General features: G+C 36.3%; 1 protein-coding gene and 1 pseudogene across 5 annotated transcripts in view; one reads left to right on the top strand and one right to left on the bottom strand.

Moving 5' to 3' along the window:
• Nucleotides 1–21,297, top strand: part of Xiap (X-linked inhibitor of apoptosis) — a 44,714-nt gene that overhangs the window by 10,953 nt on the left and 12,464 nt on the right. For 4 of the 5 annotated variants that reach the window (XM_077793795.1, XM_077793796.1, XM_077793798.1 and 1 more), the window contains exons 2-6: nucleotides 12,154–13,062; nucleotides 14,788–14,887; nucleotides 16,219–16,297; nucleotides 17,348–17,390; nucleotides 21,036–21,236. In XM_077793795.1, the coding sequence (XP_077649921.1) occupies nucleotides 12,186–13,062; nucleotides 14,788–14,887; nucleotides 16,219–16,297; nucleotides 17,348–17,390; nucleotides 21,036–21,236 (1,300 nt within the window). In that variant the 5' untranslated portion in view covers nucleotides 12,154–12,185. Of the gene's footprint in view, nucleotides 1–2,230; nucleotides 2,308–12,153; nucleotides 13,063–14,787; nucleotides 14,888–16,218; nucleotides 16,298–17,347; nucleotides 17,391–21,035; nucleotides 21,237–21,297 lie in introns of all 5 variants that reach the window. The other variant, XM_077793797.1, reaches the window with a different exon arrangement.
• On the bottom strand, nucleotides 4,854–8,178 carry LOC113199640 (partitioning defective 6 homolog beta pseudogene; annotated as a pseudogene).

The following is a 21,297-nucleotide window of genomic DNA, read 5'->3' as shown; positions in this document are numbered from 1 at the left end:
TCAAGTGATCCTCCTGCCAAAGTCTCCCAAGTAGCTAAGACTACAAGTGCACACTAACATACCCAATTAAATACTGTAATATTTTTGAAATGTGACACTATTATAGGTTTTTATCACTAAAAGAATTACAGTGTTTGTTTGGACTTCCCATATTTCTTTATTTTGATCACATTTCCTGATGGGTGTGATGGCATAGTGCAGGAGGATCACAAGTTCAAAGCCAGCCTTAGCAATTTAGGCCCTAAGCAACTTAGTGAGACCCTGTCTCTATATAAAATACAAAAAGGGCTGGGGATGTGGCTTAGTGGTGGAGGGACTCTGGATTCTATCCCTGAACTGGAAAAAAAGGGGGGGGGGCTAACTTGATCACATTTCCTAGGAACAGTAGCATACAACTTTTAGTATCCACAGCAGTCTCAAGAGTCCAGGGAAGATGGTTGGTTGGATGTGGGATAACAGTGGCCTTATACAGGTGATTCAATATTTGTTATTTTGTCTAACATTTATTAAGCACTGTTGTATTTCATACATTGCTATAGGCATTAGGAATACAAACGTTATAAGATATAGTAGCCTTTGGCATAAGGGATCTTCAATGCAACAAAGACATATACACATACATATCTATGTACATACATGCAAACATATGCACATGCAGAAATGATCAAATCTTGTTCTCACATAACTTGGGTAATCAGAAAACTATGTAGAGGATATTTAAAGGTACAAAGAGTTGTCATTCACTGGAGTTTTTTGTTGTTGTTTTTAATTTTTTTGTTGTTGTTTTGTAGATGGACACAATATATTCATTTATTTATTTATTTGTATGTGGTGTTGAGGATAGAACCCAGTGCCTCACATGTGCGAGGCAAGCACTCTACCACTGAGCTACCGCCTTAGCTCCTCATTCACCAGAGTTTTGAGAGGAAAAATCAGCAAAAATGTCATAGATGAGTTTTTTAAAATACATGTTTTCTGAGTTTTAAACAGATGCCTTTAATTACATAATGTATTTCAGTCAGCATAATAGTAATGGAATGTAAACTAGTCGGATTATGTTTCTTACATAACTCCTGTCATTTTTTTTTTCCTGGTACTGGAGATTGAACCCAGGGGCGCTGTTCCACTGAGCTATGTTCACAGACCTTTTTTTTTTTTTTTTTTTTTAATTTTATTTTGAGACAGGGTCTTACTAAGTTGCTGAAGCTAGCCTTGAATTTGGGATTACAGGAAAGAACCACCATACCTGACTAGGCCCTGGATTTTGATCCCTACCACTGGGGGGGAAAATTACTTTCTTCAGTATCTGGTACATATATAAAAACTACTTTTTAATTTTTTTCTAAGATGCTAAGATAACTGAAATTCATGATATTATAAAATAGACTTTTTGTGTGTGGTACTGGGGATTGAATTCAGGGCTCCTGAATGCAAGGCAAGCATTCTACCTCTGAGCTATATACCCCTGCCCTAGATTGTTTTTTAAAGTTGCTTAAGCCAATAGTAATTGACTCACAAATATCTTTTAACTAATTTTTTTCCAGTGCTGGGTATCACACTCAGCCTTGCATAGGCAAGTGCTCTATCACTGAGCTACACCCCCATCCCTCTTAAAACATTTTATTTTTTTAAATATTTATTTTCTAGTTGTAGTTGGACACAATATCTTTATTTTATTTATTTATTTTTATGTGGTGCTGAGGGTTGAACCCAGGGCCTCACACATGGTAAGTGAACACTCTACCACTGAGCCACAATCCCAGACCAAATCATTTTATTTTTTGAGAAAGGATCTACTGTGTTGCCCAGACTAGTCTCAAACTTCTGGATTCAAGTGATTCTTCTGCCTCAGCCTCCAGAGTAACTGATACTATTAAGAGCACACCATCTTGCCCATCTTGTTATTTTCATCTTCATTTCAAATAATGCAGATTTTTTATGAGGAAGCTTAATACTTAAATACATTTCTGAGTAGTGTTCTAATATTAAGTTTTTCTGTGCATGGGAATTTGTTTCTATTGCTTAACATTAGAGGGGTTTTTAAAATTCATTTAATCAAAGCTGTTTTATTTTTTACACATAAGACTATTTCTTAATATATTTTTAACATATAGAGAAAATGTCCTTTAAAATGAGGGGTCTTGTTTTTGAACTGGGGATAGAACCCACGTGTACATTACCACTGATCTATATCCCCAACCCATTTTTTTCTTTTTTAATTTTGAGACAGGGTCTTGCTAAGTTGCTGAAGCTGACCTTAAATTTGAAATCTTCTTGCCTCAGCCTCCTGAGTTGCTGAGATTACAGGTATGGGCCACCACACCATGCTTTTTCATTGTTGTTTTTGCTTTTTTTTTTTTTTTTTTTTTTTGAATGAGGATTTGATCTAGGGGCAATTTACTACTGAGCTACATCTCTATACTTTTTATTTGTTTTGAGACAGGAGAATCTTGCTAAATTGGCAAGGCTAGCCTTGAACTTGTGTCAAAATATTCACACTACTGGAATACTATAGGTTAAAAGATTAATAGCACCCCAGCGTACATATAGACATACACAAAGGAATGCTTTCCAGTAAGACTGAGAATAAGGACAAAAATTAAAGGAGAGAGGCTTTTACATTACCAGAGGCAGTGAAATTAATGGCTTGTTTGTTTTGGTATTAGGAATTGAACCCAGCTACACTCTACCACTAAACTATATCCCCAACCCTTTTTATTTTATTTTGAGATAGGGTCTCACTGTGTTGCCCAGGATAACCTCAAGCTTGGGAGCCTCCTGCCTCAGCCTCTCAAGTAGCTGGGTTACAGGCACACACTACCACACCTGGCCCTTCTTTTTTTTTAAACAAATTTTACCTAATAGTTTATAAACATATAAGCTTTAGGGTAGACACCAATGTGAACAACTATCTAGGACTTCATAATTCAGGAACATAGCTTCAGGGCTTCATTAACATGGAAAGCTATTCCTTAAAAGCAGCCAATTGTTTTGATTTCTTAGAAGCTAGAAAAAAATGCACTTGGGCTGGGGATGTGGCTCAAGTGGGTAGCGCGCTCCTCGGGCATGCGCGGGGCGCTGAGTTCGATCCTCAGCCACATAAAAATAAAGATGTTGTGTCCACTGAAAACTAAAAAAAATAAATAAATATAAAGAAAAAATGCACTTAAGAGTGATTCGTTAAATGAACAAATGCCTATTCTAGGTCATTGGCTCAGAGGTTTAAAAGCTCTAGATAGGGCAAAGGGGAAAAGGGAATGGAGGGTGCATAGGGGTAGGAAAGTTGGTGGAATGCGATGGTTATCATTACTCTAAGTACATGTAAGAAGACACAAAGGATGTGGCTCTACTTTGTGTACAACCAGAGATATGAAAAATTGTGCTCTATATGTGTAATATGAATTGGAATGCATTCAATTGTCATATATAACAAATCAAAATTTTTTTAAAAAGCCAAAAAAAAAAGCATGATTTGTGCTATTAGCAACGGAAGAACTACATTTGTAAATAAAAATACTGGGAATATGAGAATCAAGGTTATCAGAGTACCAAAAGAGATACAATCAAATTTTTTTTACATTAGAATTTAAAGAATGTAGTTAAAGGACAAATAAACTGGGCTCTGTGAAACAGGTTAAAAATGTAACTGCTTCAAACAGGTTGTGTAATCCTTGCTACTCTGAAGCAGAGGCAAGAGGATCACAAGTTCAAGGCCAGTCTGGGCAACATAATGAGATCTTGTCTCAGAATTTTTTAAAAAATGAAAAGGGCTGGGGATATATTTCAGTTGAGCATCCTTGGATTCAATCCTTGGTACCGGGGGTGGGGGGGAACAATGTGTAATGGCTTCAAACAGAAATAACCTAGTCCTCTCACATAATTATGAAAATGTTGTACTATCATATTTTCCAAATGAAAAGCACATAATTTAATTAGCAAAGGCCCTTTTGTTTTAGACTTGTTATACTAGCTGGATGTAGTAGTACATACCTGTAATCCCAGCAACTTGGGAAGCTGAGGCAGGAGGATAGCAACTTTGAGGCCAACCTGGGCAACTTTGAGGCAACCTGTCTGAAAATAAAAAATAAAAAGGGCTGGGATGCAGCTCAGTTGTAAAGTGCTCCTGGGTTCTATCCCTAATACCCTTAAAAGAAGGGTTACTAAAAAAATTAAACTGCTGTTTTTTAAAAGCTTTATTTAGCTATATAACTCAAATACTATAAGATACATTATAGCATAAATGCAAAGCTGTGAATGTCTCATAGTGGTAGAACATGTGCTTAGCATGCTTGAAGCCCTGAGTTCAATCCTCAGCACCAACAATATAAATACATAAATAATAAAAATATTTAAAGCATACATACAGTTCAGTGCCTTTTTTAGCATATTCAGAGTTGTGCAACCATCACCACTATCTAACTTTAGGACATTTTTATTACTACAGAAATAAACCCTATAACCATTGCAGTTGTTCCTCAGTCATTCCCTTCCCCAGCCCTAGGTAACTTCTAGTCCTCTTTCTATTTTATTTATTTTAATAATATTAAAGCCATGTGTGATGGTGCATTCCTGTAATACCAGAGGCTGAGGCAGGAGGATCACAAGTTCAAAGCAAGCGTCAGTAATTTATTGAGGCCCTAAGTAACTTAGTGAGACTTTGACTCAAAATAAAAATATTTTTAAAAAAGAGCTGGTAATGTGGCTCAGTGGTTAAGTGCACCTGGGTCCAATCCCTGGTACAAAAATATATATTTTTAAGGTTGCAATATTGTTGTTCTCGTGCCTATTCTAGGTCATTGGCTCAGAGGTTTAAAAGCTCTTATACTAGCGTAATTTATAAGTCCTGTGGATTCTTACTTAGAAAACTTTGAAAAGATGGTTTCATGTTGTGATTGTTCGTCTTCTGGGAGTTTGTGATTTGGAGCATGTGTTTCAAATTTTATGTTTGCACCACTTGCTAAGCTCACTTAATTAGAAGGAATAAAACCATTCTTTCCAGACTCAAAACAATTTGTTCTATTTGTGTTAAAGATTCCAGGCTTCTTTCAGTTGGAACAGCTTTAGCAGTGACATACCATTATCTTCAATAATAATGTCATCTTCATCACTGTCTTCATCCTTTGGCTCAAAGTTGGGCTCAATTTGCTATGGATGGCCAAAAGGGCTATTATCAGTAGTAGATTAGCAACAGCCGCCAGAAGGCTAACTGTTCCCAGCAATGTTATTCTGGTTTACTGGTCTCATTGTTAGGATGAGGTTGCTGTTGGTTGCAATCATCCTGGCTGTTCCTTGATTGAGATGCTTCCCTTAAGATTTTATACCATTAACTTCTAAAATGTCATCATTAACAGTTAATCGCTCTGTTCAATGAGCCAGACCTCTTGTAACAATCCAAGATAAAGATCCCTGAGACTTTCTTTAAGCCATGTGATATCTCCTTTAGGCTGAAACCATCCCAGATGAGGAGTTCTAGGGAATATTTAGCATTGTGTTTGTAAAGATGAACCCTGCCATAAGTTTCTGGGAGAACAGCCACATCTTCAATGGTGAATGCCTGTATTTCTAGCAATTTGGAGGCTCCGAGATAGGAGGATTGCAAGTTTGAGGCCAGCCTCAGATAGGCTTTAAGCAACTCAGTGAGACCATGTCTCAAAATGATAAAAAATAAAAAGGGCTGGGGATGTAACTCAGTGGTAAAGCACCCCTGGATTCAATCCCCAGTACCAAAAAAGAATATCCACATTTCTAATAGAAGGTCTAAAGTCTTGGGGCATACCATTGATTATATATGGCCTTTTTCTGTGGTTAACAAATCAAAATGCAGTTAAAGCATTTATCTTCTCTATTAATATGCCAGTATCAAAGGCACTGTTGCCTGCTTTTTTTCCTTCTTTTTTAGAAAAATCTTTACAGTGGGTTGGCTATTGAAACAACTTTGTGATAGTTATCATAGGGTTTCTTACTCCTGCCCAATATTCCAGATTGAATTCATACCCTTGCCATTCTAGGCAGGCATTCTACCATTGAGCCACAGTCATAGCCTTTCATTATTTATAGGTGTTTTTTTTTTAACACAATATCTATCTATCTATATTTATTTATTTATTTTTATGTGGTGTTGAGGATTGAACCCAGGGCCTCACGTGCTAGGTGAACACTCTACTGCTGAGCCACAGCCCCAGCCCTATAGGGTTTTTTTTTTTTTTAAACAGAGAGAGAGAGAGAGAGAGAGAGAGAGTTTTTAATATTTATTTATTTATTTATTTATTTATTTTTAGTTTTTCGGCGGACACAACATCTTTGTATGTGGTGCTGAGGATCGAACCCGGGCCGCATGCATGCCAGGCGAGCGCGCTAACCGCTTGAGCCACATCCCCAGCCCCGTTTTTTTTTTTTTTTTTTTTTTTAAGTCTCACTGGATGTCTCCATAGTCTACTAAAATTTCAACATTAAGCTGGGCGCAATGCTGTACTCTCCTGTAATCCCAGCATCTTGTAAGGCTGAGGCAGGAGGATAGCAAGTTCAGCCTCAGCAACTTAGTGAGGCCCTAAGCAAAATAAAAAAGGGCTGTGATGTAGCTGAGTGGTAAAGTGCCCCTGGAATCAATCCCTGGTACCAAAAATAAAAAAGAAAACAAAAATTAAAATGTCAACATTATATAACTTATGAACATATTACAGTAATTCATAAAACTCAAAACTTACAAATTTTGCTTTTTCTAGTGAAAGCCAACAAAATTCAGCACCAAACCTGCTCTTCATCTCTAGGAAGCCAGGTGCCGCTGACCACAGTGGCAACAGTTCATGTTAAGTGCTGGGCTGCCTCTTGGGGGTATGAGCTAGTGAGCTAGTTTGCATATGTGTTGTGGCCTAGGCACCTACAATCCATGAGATTGAGCACCAGCAGAGGCAACTTGGGTCTGGGCCAAGAGCTCTCCAATGCATGCCCTTCTGTATGGCCTTGGCTAAGAGGCTAGGGGGGGTGGCAGTCCCATCTACCTCTTTGCTCTCTGCCACCTCTCCTACAATTTGGTGGGCATCCACCCAGGCAAGTGGGCCAGCTTGAGAGGTTTTAAATAACAGTGCTAATAAAGGCATTTTGGAGATAGAGATTACCTGTAATTTTGCCATCTTTTTATTTTATTTTATTTTTGTAAGAGGAGGGCTCTACCACTGAGCTATACCCCTAGCCCTTTTTATTTTTTTCTTATGAGACAGGGTCTCACTAAGTTGCTGAGGCTGGCCTCAAAATTGCAGTCCTCCTGCCTCAGTCTCTTGAGTCTTGGATTACAGGCATGTACCACCATGCCAGATGTTGCCTGGCCATTTTGACATATTTTTCCATTTTTTAAAATACCACTCTCTGGGTCTTGTCCATAAGTACATCTTTTTTTTTAAATTTTTATTTTTTAGTTGTAGATGGACACAATACCTTTATTTTATTTATTAATTTTTATGTAGTGCTGAGGATCAAACCCAGTGCTTCACACATGCTAGGCAAGTGTTCTACCACTGAGCCACAACCCCAGCTCCATAAGTACATCTTTTAACACAGTGGCAGTCTGGTGTACATCCTACTTTATATCATTTTCCCCATTAAAATAACTTTTATGCTACATGTTTGTAAAATTTAATAATAAGAAGTTGGGAGAAACAGAAACTTTTTATTGTGTGCAGGTACCAGCTAGGTGAATTTTCTGGGTTTATCTCTGCCTGTCCTCCCTACAACCTTCCCACTTTCTTTCTAAATTAGCAATCAACCCTCTCTGTCACCTGCCCATAGCTTTCTTCACACAATTGACTAGGCTAAATGTGTGTATGTACATGTGTATTTTAAGTCCTCACAACATATCACCATCTTAAAATCTTCCAAACCCTTCATATAGCATGCACCATTGCTTGCTGGTCCTTTTTGTACCATTGCTGGCTTTCATAATGCAGTTTTCCCAACCACTGTTCCTCTCAAGATTCCTGGCTGCCTACCCACCCCATGGCAAAGCTTTCTTTGACATCTTTCTCCCTGACTTCCTACCCTTCAACTTACTTAATGGATATATTCTAAATATGCTTTCACAGAGAAGCCTTAAGTTATGTCAGCATACTTTATTGCACTCAGACTTTTTCACTTCCAAAGTCTTTATAACCCTCCTCCAATAGTCATACCCCATTTTTCTTCCATTTTCACATTCTGTACCCTCTGTTATACTCATTGTCTGCAATATTATTTCTCTACCTTCTTGTCTCTTGGATCCTTTTTTTTTATTCTTTCCCACCCCTTTCTTTTGGTGCCTTCCCAGCCCCAGTTTTCAATCTTTTGTCAGTTATCTTTCTGCCTTTCACTTTTAATTTTATTCAGAAGCACTCAAATGAATAACATACACATTATCAGAGCATGAGCCTTTGGAGAGTTTATGTAGTATTCATTTGAGTGCTTCTAAATAAATACATGCTTTTCAAAACAGTGGAATTTAAACTAATATCATAGAAACAACCCCCGAGAAGATGACATCTCCTCTTGAAAGCTTTGGATAGAGATTCTCCTGTTCCTGTTCAATGATAGAATTTGATCTGCTTTATTTGAAATGGGGTGACTACTTGAACCTCACAAAATATTGACCATTATGAAATGAGATCTTAGATTTTATAATTCTATTTTGATTGACCTGAGAAATAAAACTTATCCCTTCAGGGAGGGTAATTTTCACATGTTTTGGATTATATTGAGCACTTATTCTTCAGGATAATTATAGACTTGAAAATGTTTAGTCTCCTAGTCTGAAGTCCCTGTCAGTAACAGGAGGAACTCATAATCTACAAGACAACCCAATCCATTTTGTACTACTATTGATTGTTTTAAGGTTCATCCTTGTATTGGGTTAAAATGTACTGGTTATAATTATTGACCTTAATTTTGCCCTCAAGCTACACAGAATTTGGATCCTCTTTCCATATGACAGCCTTTTAGATATCTTAAGGTAGTTATTCTATCCTCTATACTCTTTCCCTCAGAAATGTTTCCCCCTTTGGAATAAACATTCTCAGCTCTTCCAACTGTTCCTCATATGATATCATTTTCATCATACTGATTGCTCTCTAAGGACATTAAAATGTGTTTGGAACAGGAAATAATATTCCAGTGTAGCTGAATTGGACCTGGATGTTGCACATCTGGACACTAATGCAGCCTGAAGTTGTAAGTTTTTTAGCAGCCATGTAATGTTGGCTTATAATGAATTTGTAATTAACTAAAATCCCAAGGTTTTTAATCTGGAGGTTTGCCTTCATATGACTTTGTTCCAAATCAAGTCTCCATTTTCCTTAGTTATGCTGTAGATTTTTATTGAAGCAGAATATTGTAATTGACAATGCAGTAAACTGATGTATGGTTCACTCTTAAAAAAAATAAAAGTAAAAGCAAAATATAAGATTTTACTCTTATCCCTATTAAATTTTATCTCACTAGCCAGCCAGCCAGTCTTTGTTCCTTTGAATCTTGGTTTTTATCATCCAGTTTATTATTGCTGATTCAACAAAGGACTTTGAAGCTAATGTCAGAATGTTTTCAGATATCTGTAAAATGTTAATGAAAAGTCATTATCTACTTTATGCAGATTGAACTTAGCTCTTGAGGAATATATGGATTAATCCCAGTGTAAATTGACAAGGCTCAGAAAATCTGAAGTTCATTGAAGAGATATGGATAATTATTTCTAAGAAATCATTGTACATATGAAGTAGAGACAGTCATTGTAACCATTCCTTTTAATATATTTTAAAATTTTTAATTGATGTATTTATGGGGTATAGTATGGCATTTCACTACATGTATACAATGTGTAATGATCAGATCAGGAAAATTGCCTGTCATCTCAGACATTTATTTTTCTTTGCATAGGAAACATTCAAAATCCTGTCTTCTAGCTATTTTGAAACATTCAGCTAATTGTTATGTACCATGTTAACCCTATAAAACATTAGAAGTTATTTCTCCTTTCAAATTGTACCCTGTGAGGTGTGTGTGTGTGTGTGTGTGTGTGTGTGTGTGTGTGTGTGTGTGAGAGAGAGAGAGAGATTTTTGTTCATTCATCCAGCAATGGGCAACTATGTTGATTCCATATCGTGACTGTTGTGAAGAGTGCTATATAAACCTGCAAGTCTCTTTAACATAGTGATTTCACCAGTAGTAAGATTGCTAGACCATATGGTATATCTGTTTCTGTTGTTTTTTTTTTTTTTGAAGAATCTGCATATTGTTTTCCATAATGATACTGGTTTATGTTTCCACCACAGTGAGAGTTCTCCTTTCCCTATATCCTCACCAGCATTTATTGTTTTTTGTCTTTTAGTTAATAGCCATCCTAACTTAAGGTGTGAGGTGATATTTCATGTGTGTTTTTTTTATCTTTTTTTTTTTTTTTTTTGTCTTTTGGAACTGGGGGTCAAGCCCACAGCTGTATGAATGTGAGGCAGACACTTTGCCACTTATCTGCATCCCAGCCTTTCATGTGGTTTTGATTTGCATTTCTCTTGATGATTATAGTGATGTTAAACATGTTTTCATATGCTTGTTGGCTGTTTGTATATCCTCTTTTGATAAATATCTATTAAGGTCATTCACCCATATTTTAATTGGTTGTTGGGTTTTTTGTTTTGTTTTTATTTTGTGCTGTTGAGTTTTTTTGTGACCCTTTTCTTTTTCATCTGACAAGAATAAACTGAACACAGTATCAGGCAAAGTGGAAGATTCTGGAGAACCAGGTTTACCTCATAGCTGGAGTGACTACTTACTCTGGTTTGCCTGGGGAAAACCTGATAAATGCTTTTTGTTTTTATATAATTATTAGTAGCATCATTTTTCACTTTCAAAGTAAGTGTCCAGGTTTGGAGGATAAATTATTTTGCTACCTTCTCATAACCAAAGTGGCTCCTTTTAGTATTTTATCTGGGTTAAATATTACACAGCTGTAATTTAGCAGCACTAATGAGGCTGCCAAATTCTCTCCTATTTGAACAGATTGTTCCTTGGCCATGGGAAGTTGGTAGCAAAACTGCCTGCAATTAAGGTCTGCAAATACTTAGGATTTTTCTTGAGCCACCCTCTAGAGGGCAGTATTTTATATGGCTATATCTATAGCTATCTGGAGTGATCTGATTCCAATAAAAATGGACTCTTGTGGGCTGGGGATGTGGCTCAAGCGGTAGCGCGCTCGCCTGGCATGTGTGCGGCCCGGGTTCGATCCTCAGCACCACATACACACAAAGATGTTGTGTCCGCCGAAAACTAAACAATAAATATTAAAAAAAAATGGACTCTTGTTTATTTATGCAGAAAAATTAGGAGTATTTGATGCTTTTAAATAATGGAACCAATATTGTGAATGCCTTATTTTTTGCTAAGCAAAAAAGTAAGGAAATATTAGAAATTAATTCATTAACATTCTGAACATTCGTTTCTCTTTCAATTGTAAAAACTGAACTTTGATGCCTTGAATATACAATGATCCATTATAACAGTTATGCATAGACTTTAAGAATCTGCATATTTTGTGCTTCTTTCGTGTTTTTCCTAATTAAAAATGATTTTAGATGTTTAATAATTATAATATATTCTGTATCACAGTTTTCATATTTATATAAAAATAAGAATTTAATAGTTCTTCTTGCTTAAATATTACTTTCCTCAAAAAGAGAAAACAGGCCAGGTACAGATTACATGCCTGTAATCTCAGCTACTCAGGTGACTGAGGTAGGAGAATCCCAAATTTTAGGCCCACCTGGGCAATTTAGAAAGACTGTCTCAAAAATACTAAAGAACTAGGGATGTGGCTTAGTGGTAGAGTACTTGCCTAGCATGTCTAGAAAGAACAGAGAGAATTAAAAAAAATAATTGGGGATGTAGCTCTAGTGGTAAGGTGCTTATCTTGCATGTATGAAGCTCAATCTCCAGCATCACCAAAAAAGAAAGAGAAAAAAATAAATACCAGATTATATGATTTGAATGATGTGGTAATGTAGAATTCTAGTATTTAGAATTAGAAAGTGTTTTAGTGATTGTGTAGTTATTTTTAGTCAATAATTTGTTAGCTCCTAATATCAAAAGTATATTGCTTATGTTTCACATTTTGGATTTCCTAATGTAATGTTCTCTTTTTAGAAAAGGTGGACAAATCCTATTTTCAAGAGAAGATGACTTTTAACAGTATTGAAGGATCTAAAACTTGTGTACCGGCAGACATCAATAAAGATGAAGAATTTGTAGAAGAGTTTAATAGATTAAAAACTTTTGCTAATTTTCCAAGTAGTAGCCCTGTTTCAGCATCAACACTGGCACGAGCAGGTTTTCTTTATACTGGTGAAGGAGATACTGTGCGGTGCTTTAGTTGTCATGCGGCAGTAGATAGATGGCAATATGGAGACTCAGCAATTGGAAGACACAGGAAAGTATCCCCAAATTGCAGATTTATCAACGGCTTTTATTTTGAAAATAGTGCTGCACAACCTACAAATCCTGGTGTCCAAAATGGTCGGTACAGAGTTGAAAACTATCTTGGAAGCAGAAATCATTTTGGTATAGACAGGCCATCTGAGACTCATGCAGACTATCTTTTGAGAACCGGACAGGTTGTAGATATATCAGACACCATATACCCAAGGAACCCTGCCATGTGTAGTGAAGAAGCTAGATTGAAGTCATTTCAGAACTGGCCAGACTATGCCCACTTAACCCCCAGAGAGTTAGCTAGTGCTGGACTCTACTACACAGGTATTGATGATCAAGTACAATGCTTTTGTTGTGGTGGAAAACTGAAAAATTGGGAACCTTGTGATCGTGCCTGGTCAGAACACAGGCGACACTTTCCTAACTGCTTCTTTGTTTTGGGCCGGAACATTAATGTTCGAAGTGAATCTGATGTTGTAAGTTCTGATAGGAATTTCCCAAATCCAACAAATCCACCAAGAAATCCAGCCATGGCAGAGTATGAAGCACGGATCATTACTTTTGGGACGTGGATATACTCAGTTAACAAGGAGCAGCTTGCAAGAGCTGGATTTTATGCTTTAGGTAAACATAACCAATAAATAACTTTCCAACTATTCCAGGGCTCTTAAAAAATTAAGAGATGCCTTTAACCCCCTGAACTGGTAAATATTTTGGTATAAGCTGGTGTGCTTATTTATATCAGTATTATTCTCTTATGTTGAATCTGTAATGTCACTACTAAATTTATGTAAAAAAAGTCTACCATGAGGGCTGGGAATGTAGCTCAGTAGTAGCCTAGCACACACAAGTCTCTAGGTTTAATTATCAGTACTGCAAAAATAAGAAAGAGAAAGAGAGAGAGACTACCATGTTATGAATCATGTTTATGGTCATGTAAATGTTTTTTAAGAGTGTGAAAATAGGCAAATGATATATATCGCTGATATAAAATGGGTCTAATAGTAACACTAGCTATCATTTTTTGAGCATCTACTACATGTGCTCAGTACATATTACATGAATTTTCTCTAAGCTTCATGACAACCCTGTAGAAAGAATTAACATTTAAGAGTTTAGTTTTGGGGGCTGGGGTTGTGGCTCAGCGGTAGAGCACTTGCCTGGTATGTGCGAGACGCTGGGTTTGATTATCAGCATAATTATTATTTTATTATCACATAAAAAGATAAATAAAGGTATTGTGTCCACCTACAACTAAAAAAAAAGAGTTTTGTTTAGCCTGTATATCAACTATATATTTGAAAGCTTCCCTGTATTATATTTTTGCTTCAAATGAATGCTTTTCAGATAGATGTTGTGGAAGTGTCAGGAGGGGTCATTAGTGCAATGGGTTCCAGAAATATTTTTTATGGTTATTATATGTCTGACCCATTAATTTTAGGATTGAATAATGCCAAAATGCAAAATACAAGTTATTTCAAAAATTTTCATTTATATAGTAATCATCATATGTCTTAAAAGTTTGCTTAGTGTCATGCAGCTATCACCTTAGAGCAACTTATCTTGTAATTTCATTGCTGAACTTTGTTGTTATTAATGCTTGGAACATAATTTATTTTAAAGTTTTATAATTTGATAAAATAAATGCAATATTAATAGCTCAAGTAACACACATTAAAAATAATATAACAATTAGTTTTAACATAAAAATTGGTCAGTATTAGTTGGGTGCTGTAACATATACCTGTAATCCCAGTGACTTGGTAGGCTGAGGCAAGAGGATCACAAGTTTGAGGCCAGCCTCGGCAACCTAGTGAGGCCCTAAGAAAATCAGTGAGACCCTGTCTCAAAATAAAAAATAAAAAGGGCTGGAGATGTGGTGTATTGGTGACGCTCCCCTGGGTTCAATTCTGTTACCAAAAAAAAAAAATGGTCACTTTTATTTTTTAGTTGTCTTTTGTTAAATATCTCAGATCAACTCATTGAGTTCCATGTGTATTTCCTCCTAAAATAAATAAAGATCAGCCTGACATGGTGGTACATGCCTGTAATCCCAGTGGCTTAGAAGGCTGAGGCATGAGGATGGCAAGTTAAAGGCCAGCCTCAGCAACTGAATGGGACCCTGTCTCAAAATAAAAAGGACTAGGGATATAGTTCAGTGGTGAATCGCCTCTTGGTTCAATTCCTGGTACTGGGGGGGTGGGGCTTATCTACTACTTAGATGCAAATATGAAAGTGCTGAGATTTTTATGTAATTTAGATATGTTCAAGTTGTAGGTGTTAGAACAGATATTTTTGTATAAGCTTCTAAATGCACAAATACATGTATTTGTACTGGTGTTTCCTTAGGTGAAGGTGATAAAGTAAAGTGCTTTCATTGTGGAGGAGGGCTAACGGATTGGAAGCCCAGTGAAGACCCTTGGGAACAGCATGCCAAGTGGTATCCAGGGTAAGATGTTTAATTATTTTTTTATGTGATGCCTGGGATGTAACCCAGGACCTCATGTATGCTAGTCAGGTGCTCTACCATTGAGCTACATCCCCAGCCCCAAGGAAGATGCTTAACTGTTCATTCAGTAACAGGCAAGTTGGACATTATACAATGGAAAGACTTGATTTACTTTTCACCTCAACTATTTTTGCCTTTGCTGTGTATGGCTTGAAATCTGTACAATGTTTATTAAAGTGGGATCACCTGCATTATTAAAAAAATTACCTAAGCTGCCTCTTGTGGCCAAAATATTCACTGCATATATGTCTGAATATCTGTGACATTCAGATTGTCCCATTTCTAAACACCAAATTAGAAATTGTATACTTTTTTATTTATTGGAAGTAGGCTCTTTTATGAGAGGCTTAAGAGAACTTGTGTTGCCAAGGAGAGTCCTGAAGAAGCTATCATATGCCCTAGGAAATACTAATGGATTTCCCTAATTCTTTTTTTTGTGGGGAGGGGGGAACCAGGGATTGAACTCAGGGACACTCGACCACTGAGCCACATCCCCAGCCCTACTTTATATTTTATTTAGAGACAGGGTCTCAGTGAGTTGCTTAGCACCTCACTTTTGCTGAGGCTGGCTTTGAACTTGCAATCCTCCTGTTTCCTGAGCTGCTGGGATTTCAGGTGTGCCCCACTATTTTAAGACCTCTGAAATAAGGACACATCTGGTGGTGGGTCATAATTAATTAGCAGTTTTAGGTGGTATATTAAATAATCATGCTTCTTACTGTAAGTGGCATATTAGGATGATGATATACCCCTAAATGTCTCTTTTCCATCTTGCCTCTTTAAAATAATGTACTCAGGTATAATAAGTGATGTGAATTTCTGTCCCACAAAATGACAGCTTAAAACTTGAGGGTGATCATTTGAAAAGACACCTTACCCTTAAACGACCTTAAAAGGAAAGCTTGAAAATGAAGATTTTTAAATGTACATACAACTGGTTAATCCTCTAAATAAAGGCCTATTAAAAGGAGTGACAACTTTAAACTTTAAAAAATAAGTCAAGGTGCTAATTCAATAATTCATGCTTAAAAGTTGAAAGTTCTCAGGTTGGTATTTTTTGTTCTACCAAGTCTTATCTATTAGCATAAGTAACATAAGAAATGGAAAAATTTTTTAACCTTAAAATGACAGTTGGCTAGGGCATTGGGCAACCTTTTACTTTTTGTGGCTCCTTAGAAATAACAGAAAGCAATTAATGGAATTAACATGATGGAGATTCTATCTTTACTAATTTATCAGCTACTAAAGTTTAGTGTTATTATATTGTTTAGGTGTAAATATCTGTTGGAAGAAAAGGGACAAGAATACATAAACAATATCCATTTGACACATTCACTTGAAGAGACTCTGGTAAGTCCCTTGTTATATAATATGTATTTTTGAATAGTGTATAATTTGTTTTACAATTGTTTCCTCATGTAAAATTCTCGGTATAGTATCATAAGTTAATAATGTGTGGTGAAATTTAAAGGGGAGAACTCAAGGGGAGATTTATATTCTTGAATCAAATTTGTGAAAAGGGGATTGGGATGAAATAACTTTGAGTATCACTGTAGACAAAAATGGGATTGAAAAACCAAAATATTGAAGTCCCTGACGTCCCTTACTCTCTTGAAATTATCTTTGTATAATATACTTTGCATTCATAAGTAGTTTTAACCTTTTTGCAGATAATATTTAAAATCTCAAAATGTATCTAGGCTGGGTATGGTGGTACATGCCTGTTGTCCCAGCTACTCAGAAGCTTGAGACAGAAGAACCATAAAGTCCATGACCAGTCTGGGCAACTTAGTGAGAATAGTCTCAAAACAAAACAAACAAAAGTTGGGGTATAGCTCAGTGGTAGAGCACATGTCTTTGCATGTGTGAGATCTTGGGTTCAATCCCCAGTACTACAAATCAAAAAGAAAAAGAAAAGGTGTCTAAATTGGTAGGATAAACTGGATGTTAGTAATACATGGAAAGACTCCTGATCTAGAATGAGAGACCAGAGTTGTTAGGATGACTCCATCTTTAATTACATTATCTCCATGAAGTCATTTAATCTCCTTGGGCCTCAGTTTCTTGTTTGTGAAGTGAAAAGATTGGATTAGATATGTTTTAACTTTATCAAGTTTTGTCTCTTCTGAATATTCATATTTTTAATTGGAGTAACGTCAATTTATTTCAATTTTTTTGAGAATTTTAATATATATTTTTAGTTTTTCGGCGGACACAACATCTTTGTTTGTATGTGGTGCTGAGGATCGAACCCGGGCCGCACGCATGCCAGGCGAGCGCGCTACCACTTGAGCCACATCCCCAGCCCCTTCAAATTTTTTATTAATGTAACTTTTCAAATTGAGATAATTGCCTACTACCATAAAGAATTCTTATTTACAATTTATATTTCTATTTTAGGTAAGAACTGGAGAAAAAATGCCATCACTAACTAAAAGAATTGGTAAATATGCTTATTAAAATTAATATACTTTTAATTTCACTGCCAACTTATTATAGTTGTTATGGGTTGAAAAACTAAGCATAGTCTTTCATAATATCATAGTATATTTGTTAGAGATGAGATTTCTATAAATTTAAGAATTTAATGAAGTGCTTATAAATTTAATCAGGTATTTCTATATTAATATTAGTACAATCTGGGCACTATGGCATGTGCCTGTAGTCCTAGCTTTTTGGGAGGCTGAAGTGAGAGGGTTGCTTGATTCTGGGTCAGCACAATTCTATATAAAAAAATTAATTTTCTAGGGGCTGGGGTTGTGGCTCAGTGGTAGAAGGCTTGCCTAGCATGTGTGAGGCTCTGGGTTTGATCCTCAGCACCACATAAAAATAAACAAATAAAGGTATTGTGTCCAACTACAACTAAAAAATAATATTAAAAAATTAATTTTCTAAAAAAAGAATGTTGAGCCCAGCACAGTGGTGCATGCCTGTGATCCCAGCAGGAGGCTGATGCAGGGGGATCACAAGTTCAAAGCCAGCCTCAACAACTTAGCAAGGTCCTAAGCAACTCAGCGAGCCCTTTTCTCTAAATAAAATACAAAAAGGGCTGGGGATGTGGCTCAGTGGTTAAACACCCCTGGATTCATTCCCTGGTACCAATAAATAAATAAAGAGTTATCAGAGATGTGGCTTAGTGGTAGAGAGATTAATTAGCATGTATGAGACCCTGGGTTCAATTCCTAGTACTGCCAAAAAAAAAAAAAATCTGTGTAGCATGTGAATGTATATGTGTGTATCGGGGGATACTGAAGATTGAACCCAGGACCTCAAACATTCTAGGCCAAGTGCTGTACTACTGAGCCATATCCACAGCCCAAGGGTATAGCATATATTTTTAAAGTTATTCAGAAAGAATCAATAAATAAGTTTCACCATTAAAAGTGTGTAATTCACTGTTTTTTAGTAAATTCATAAGGTTGAACAACCATCACTATTTAATTGCACAACATTATCATCACAAAAGAAGTAAACCCCATACTGACCCTTCAGCAGTCATTCTCCAGTCTTCTACTACCAGGCACAGGCAATCACTAATCTATTTTGTGTCTCCATGATTTTTCCTATTTTGAAAATTTAATATAAATAGAATCATGCGATATATGGTCACAGGTGTCATCCATGTTGTAGCATATATGAGTACTTCATTCTTCATTATATTTTGTGGTGAAAAATATTTCATTGTATAGATAATACCTTAATTTTTTTTTATTCTGCAATTCCCACTACTGACACCAGCAGTGTGTAAGAGTTCCAGTTCTCCACATCTTTGCTAACATTTGTTATTGTCTGTCCTCTTTTTTATAGCCATTCTATCAGTTCAATAATAAAAGACAACCTAACTAAAAAAGGTCAAAGGAGATGAACAAACTACTGCCACGAACAAATGCTCTATATCTCAGCTTCCTATGTCTGGGATTACAGGAATATACCTTTATTCTTAGCTTGTTGCTTATACTTTTGATGTTGTATTTAACCATTGCATATTTTCTGCTCCATAGCCATTGATGTTGAATATCTTTATATGTGTGTGTGTATTTTCCAGATTTATGATTTTGAAATATTTTCTCTCATTCTGTAGGTTGTTTTTCATTTTCTTGTTGGTATCCTTAGAAGTACAATGTACAAAGTGTTTAATTTTGATGAAGTCCAATTTTTCCTTTTCTTGCTTATGATTTTTTAGGGTGGGGAATACTGGAGATTGAACCCAAGGGCACTTTACAACTGAGCTATATCCCCAGCACTTTTTGAGTTGCCAACACTAGCCTCATGTCCCAGAAAGATCCTTCAGGCTGCTTCCCATTCAGTATCCACCCACAAGTTATATTCTGGCTTCTATAACCATAAATTAATTATCCCTATTACCATAGTCTGGTTCATCATTTTAATGAATTTTGCTTTCTGTATCTATGAGATTCATCCATGTTGTTCGTGGCAGTAGTTCTTTTTTATTCTATGTTGTATTTTAATATACCAGAATTTATTCATTTACCTGATGATGGACATTTGAATTGTTTCCAGTTTGGGGTTATTATAAATAATGGTGTTATGAATATTCATGTGCATTTCTTTGGCAGAGATATGTACTGGTTTCTAATAACCAGGAGTAGAATTGATGAATACAACTGCCCCCCCCCCTCTCTTTTCAGTAGTGGGAATTGCAGACTCAGGGGCATTCTTCCACTGAGCTACATCCCCAGCCCTTTTTATTTTTATTTTTTTTTATTTTGAGTCAGGAACTCACTAAGTTGCCAAAGCTAGCCTTGAACTTGAAATCTGTCTGCCTATAAATTGATTATAGGCATGTATCTCTGTGTCCAGCTGCAGTTCTCCTCCCTAAGGATTGCCCTATATATGCTGTATTCTACTTTGAGTATTAGAACAGTGAATTTCCATTTACTTTCTTGTCTTATGTAATCTAACCCCCTTAGATAGAAACTAACTCTGACACCTAGCAAACAGACATTTGATGTCACAGACTGGGACTTCCCCAATTTTCCATGACTTTTTAAAAAAACATTGGTAATGACTCAGCAATAATATCACTTTTTAAGTACCTTTGGTTAATTTGTACAACTGATTTGAAAAATATTCAGCTTTGCAAAACACTTTTCTTACCTGTTTGCCTTCTTTTACACTGTTGTATTTTAATATTTTGTTTTTGTTTTGTCATGCTAGGGATGGAACCCAGGGCCTCACTGATGCTAGGCAAGCACTCTACCATTGAACTACATTCCCGGCCTTATCACTGTCCTCTTTTTTTGGAACCTGGGATTGAACCCAGGAGCACTTAACCACTGAGCCACATCCCCAGTCCTTTTTTTGTATTTTATTTTGAGCACTGCATTGCTTAGGGCCTCGCTAAATTTCTGAGGCTAGCTTTGAACTTTCAATCCTCCTGCCTCAGCCTCCCGAGCCTCTGGGATGACAGGCATGTTCCACTGCTCCTGCCTCCTATCACTGTCTTTAAAATCCTCAACTTGAATAATCCATAGTGTTAAAAAATACATACTTACTGCATTTACAGTTAATTTTTTAATAAGATTCTGAAAGTGATCCTTCAGTGCCTGAATATTTCAGAAAAATTTTCCTTCCAAAGCAGCTTTGGTTTAATGGTTTGGAGTTGTTGGTTTGTTTTATTTTTTGCTTGCTGTTTAATTTTTTTTAATTATTATTATTATTTTTGGTACCGGGGATTGAACTCAGAGTGCTCAGTCACTGAGCACATCCCCAGCCCTATATCTGTATTTTATTTAGAGATAGGGTCTCACTGAGTTGCTTAGCACCTCGCTGTTGCTGAGGCTGGCTTTGAACTCATGATCCTCCTACCTCAGCCTCCCAAACCTGGGATTACAGGTGTGTGCCACTGCACCTGGTTGCTTGCTGTTCAGTTTTTTAAACTAATTTACTATTGGGTTGTTTTAATAATATTTATTTTGGGAGCTGGGGATATAGCTCAGTTGGTAGAGTGCCTCACATGCACAAGGCCCTAGGTTCAATCCCCAGCACCACAAAAAAACAATAATAATTCAAAAAATAATAATAATTATTTTAATTCTATTATTTTACCTCCCAATTTTCATTTCAGATGATACCATCTTCCAGAATTCTATGGTACAAGAAGCCATACGAATGGGATTCAGTTTCAGGGACATTAAGAAAATAATGGAGGAAAAAATTCAGACGTCTGGGAGCAACTATATATCACTTGAGGTTCTGATTGCAGATCTAGTGAGTGCTCAGAAAGAAAATACACAAGATGAATCAAGTCAAATGTCATTGCAGAAAGGTATGAATGGCTGTTTTAAAAAAGCAAGAAAAACCTAACCATAAGTTTTGTTTAGTATCTC

Source organism: Urocitellus parryii, chromosome X (assembly GCF_045843805.1).
Source record: "Urocitellus parryii isolate mUroPar1 chromosome X, mUroPar1.hap1, whole genome shotgun sequence".
Lineage (NCBI taxonomy): Eukaryota > Metazoa > Chordata > Mammalia > Rodentia > Sciuridae > Urocitellus > Urocitellus parryii.
This window is presented reverse-complemented; position numbering and strand designations above follow the sequence as displayed.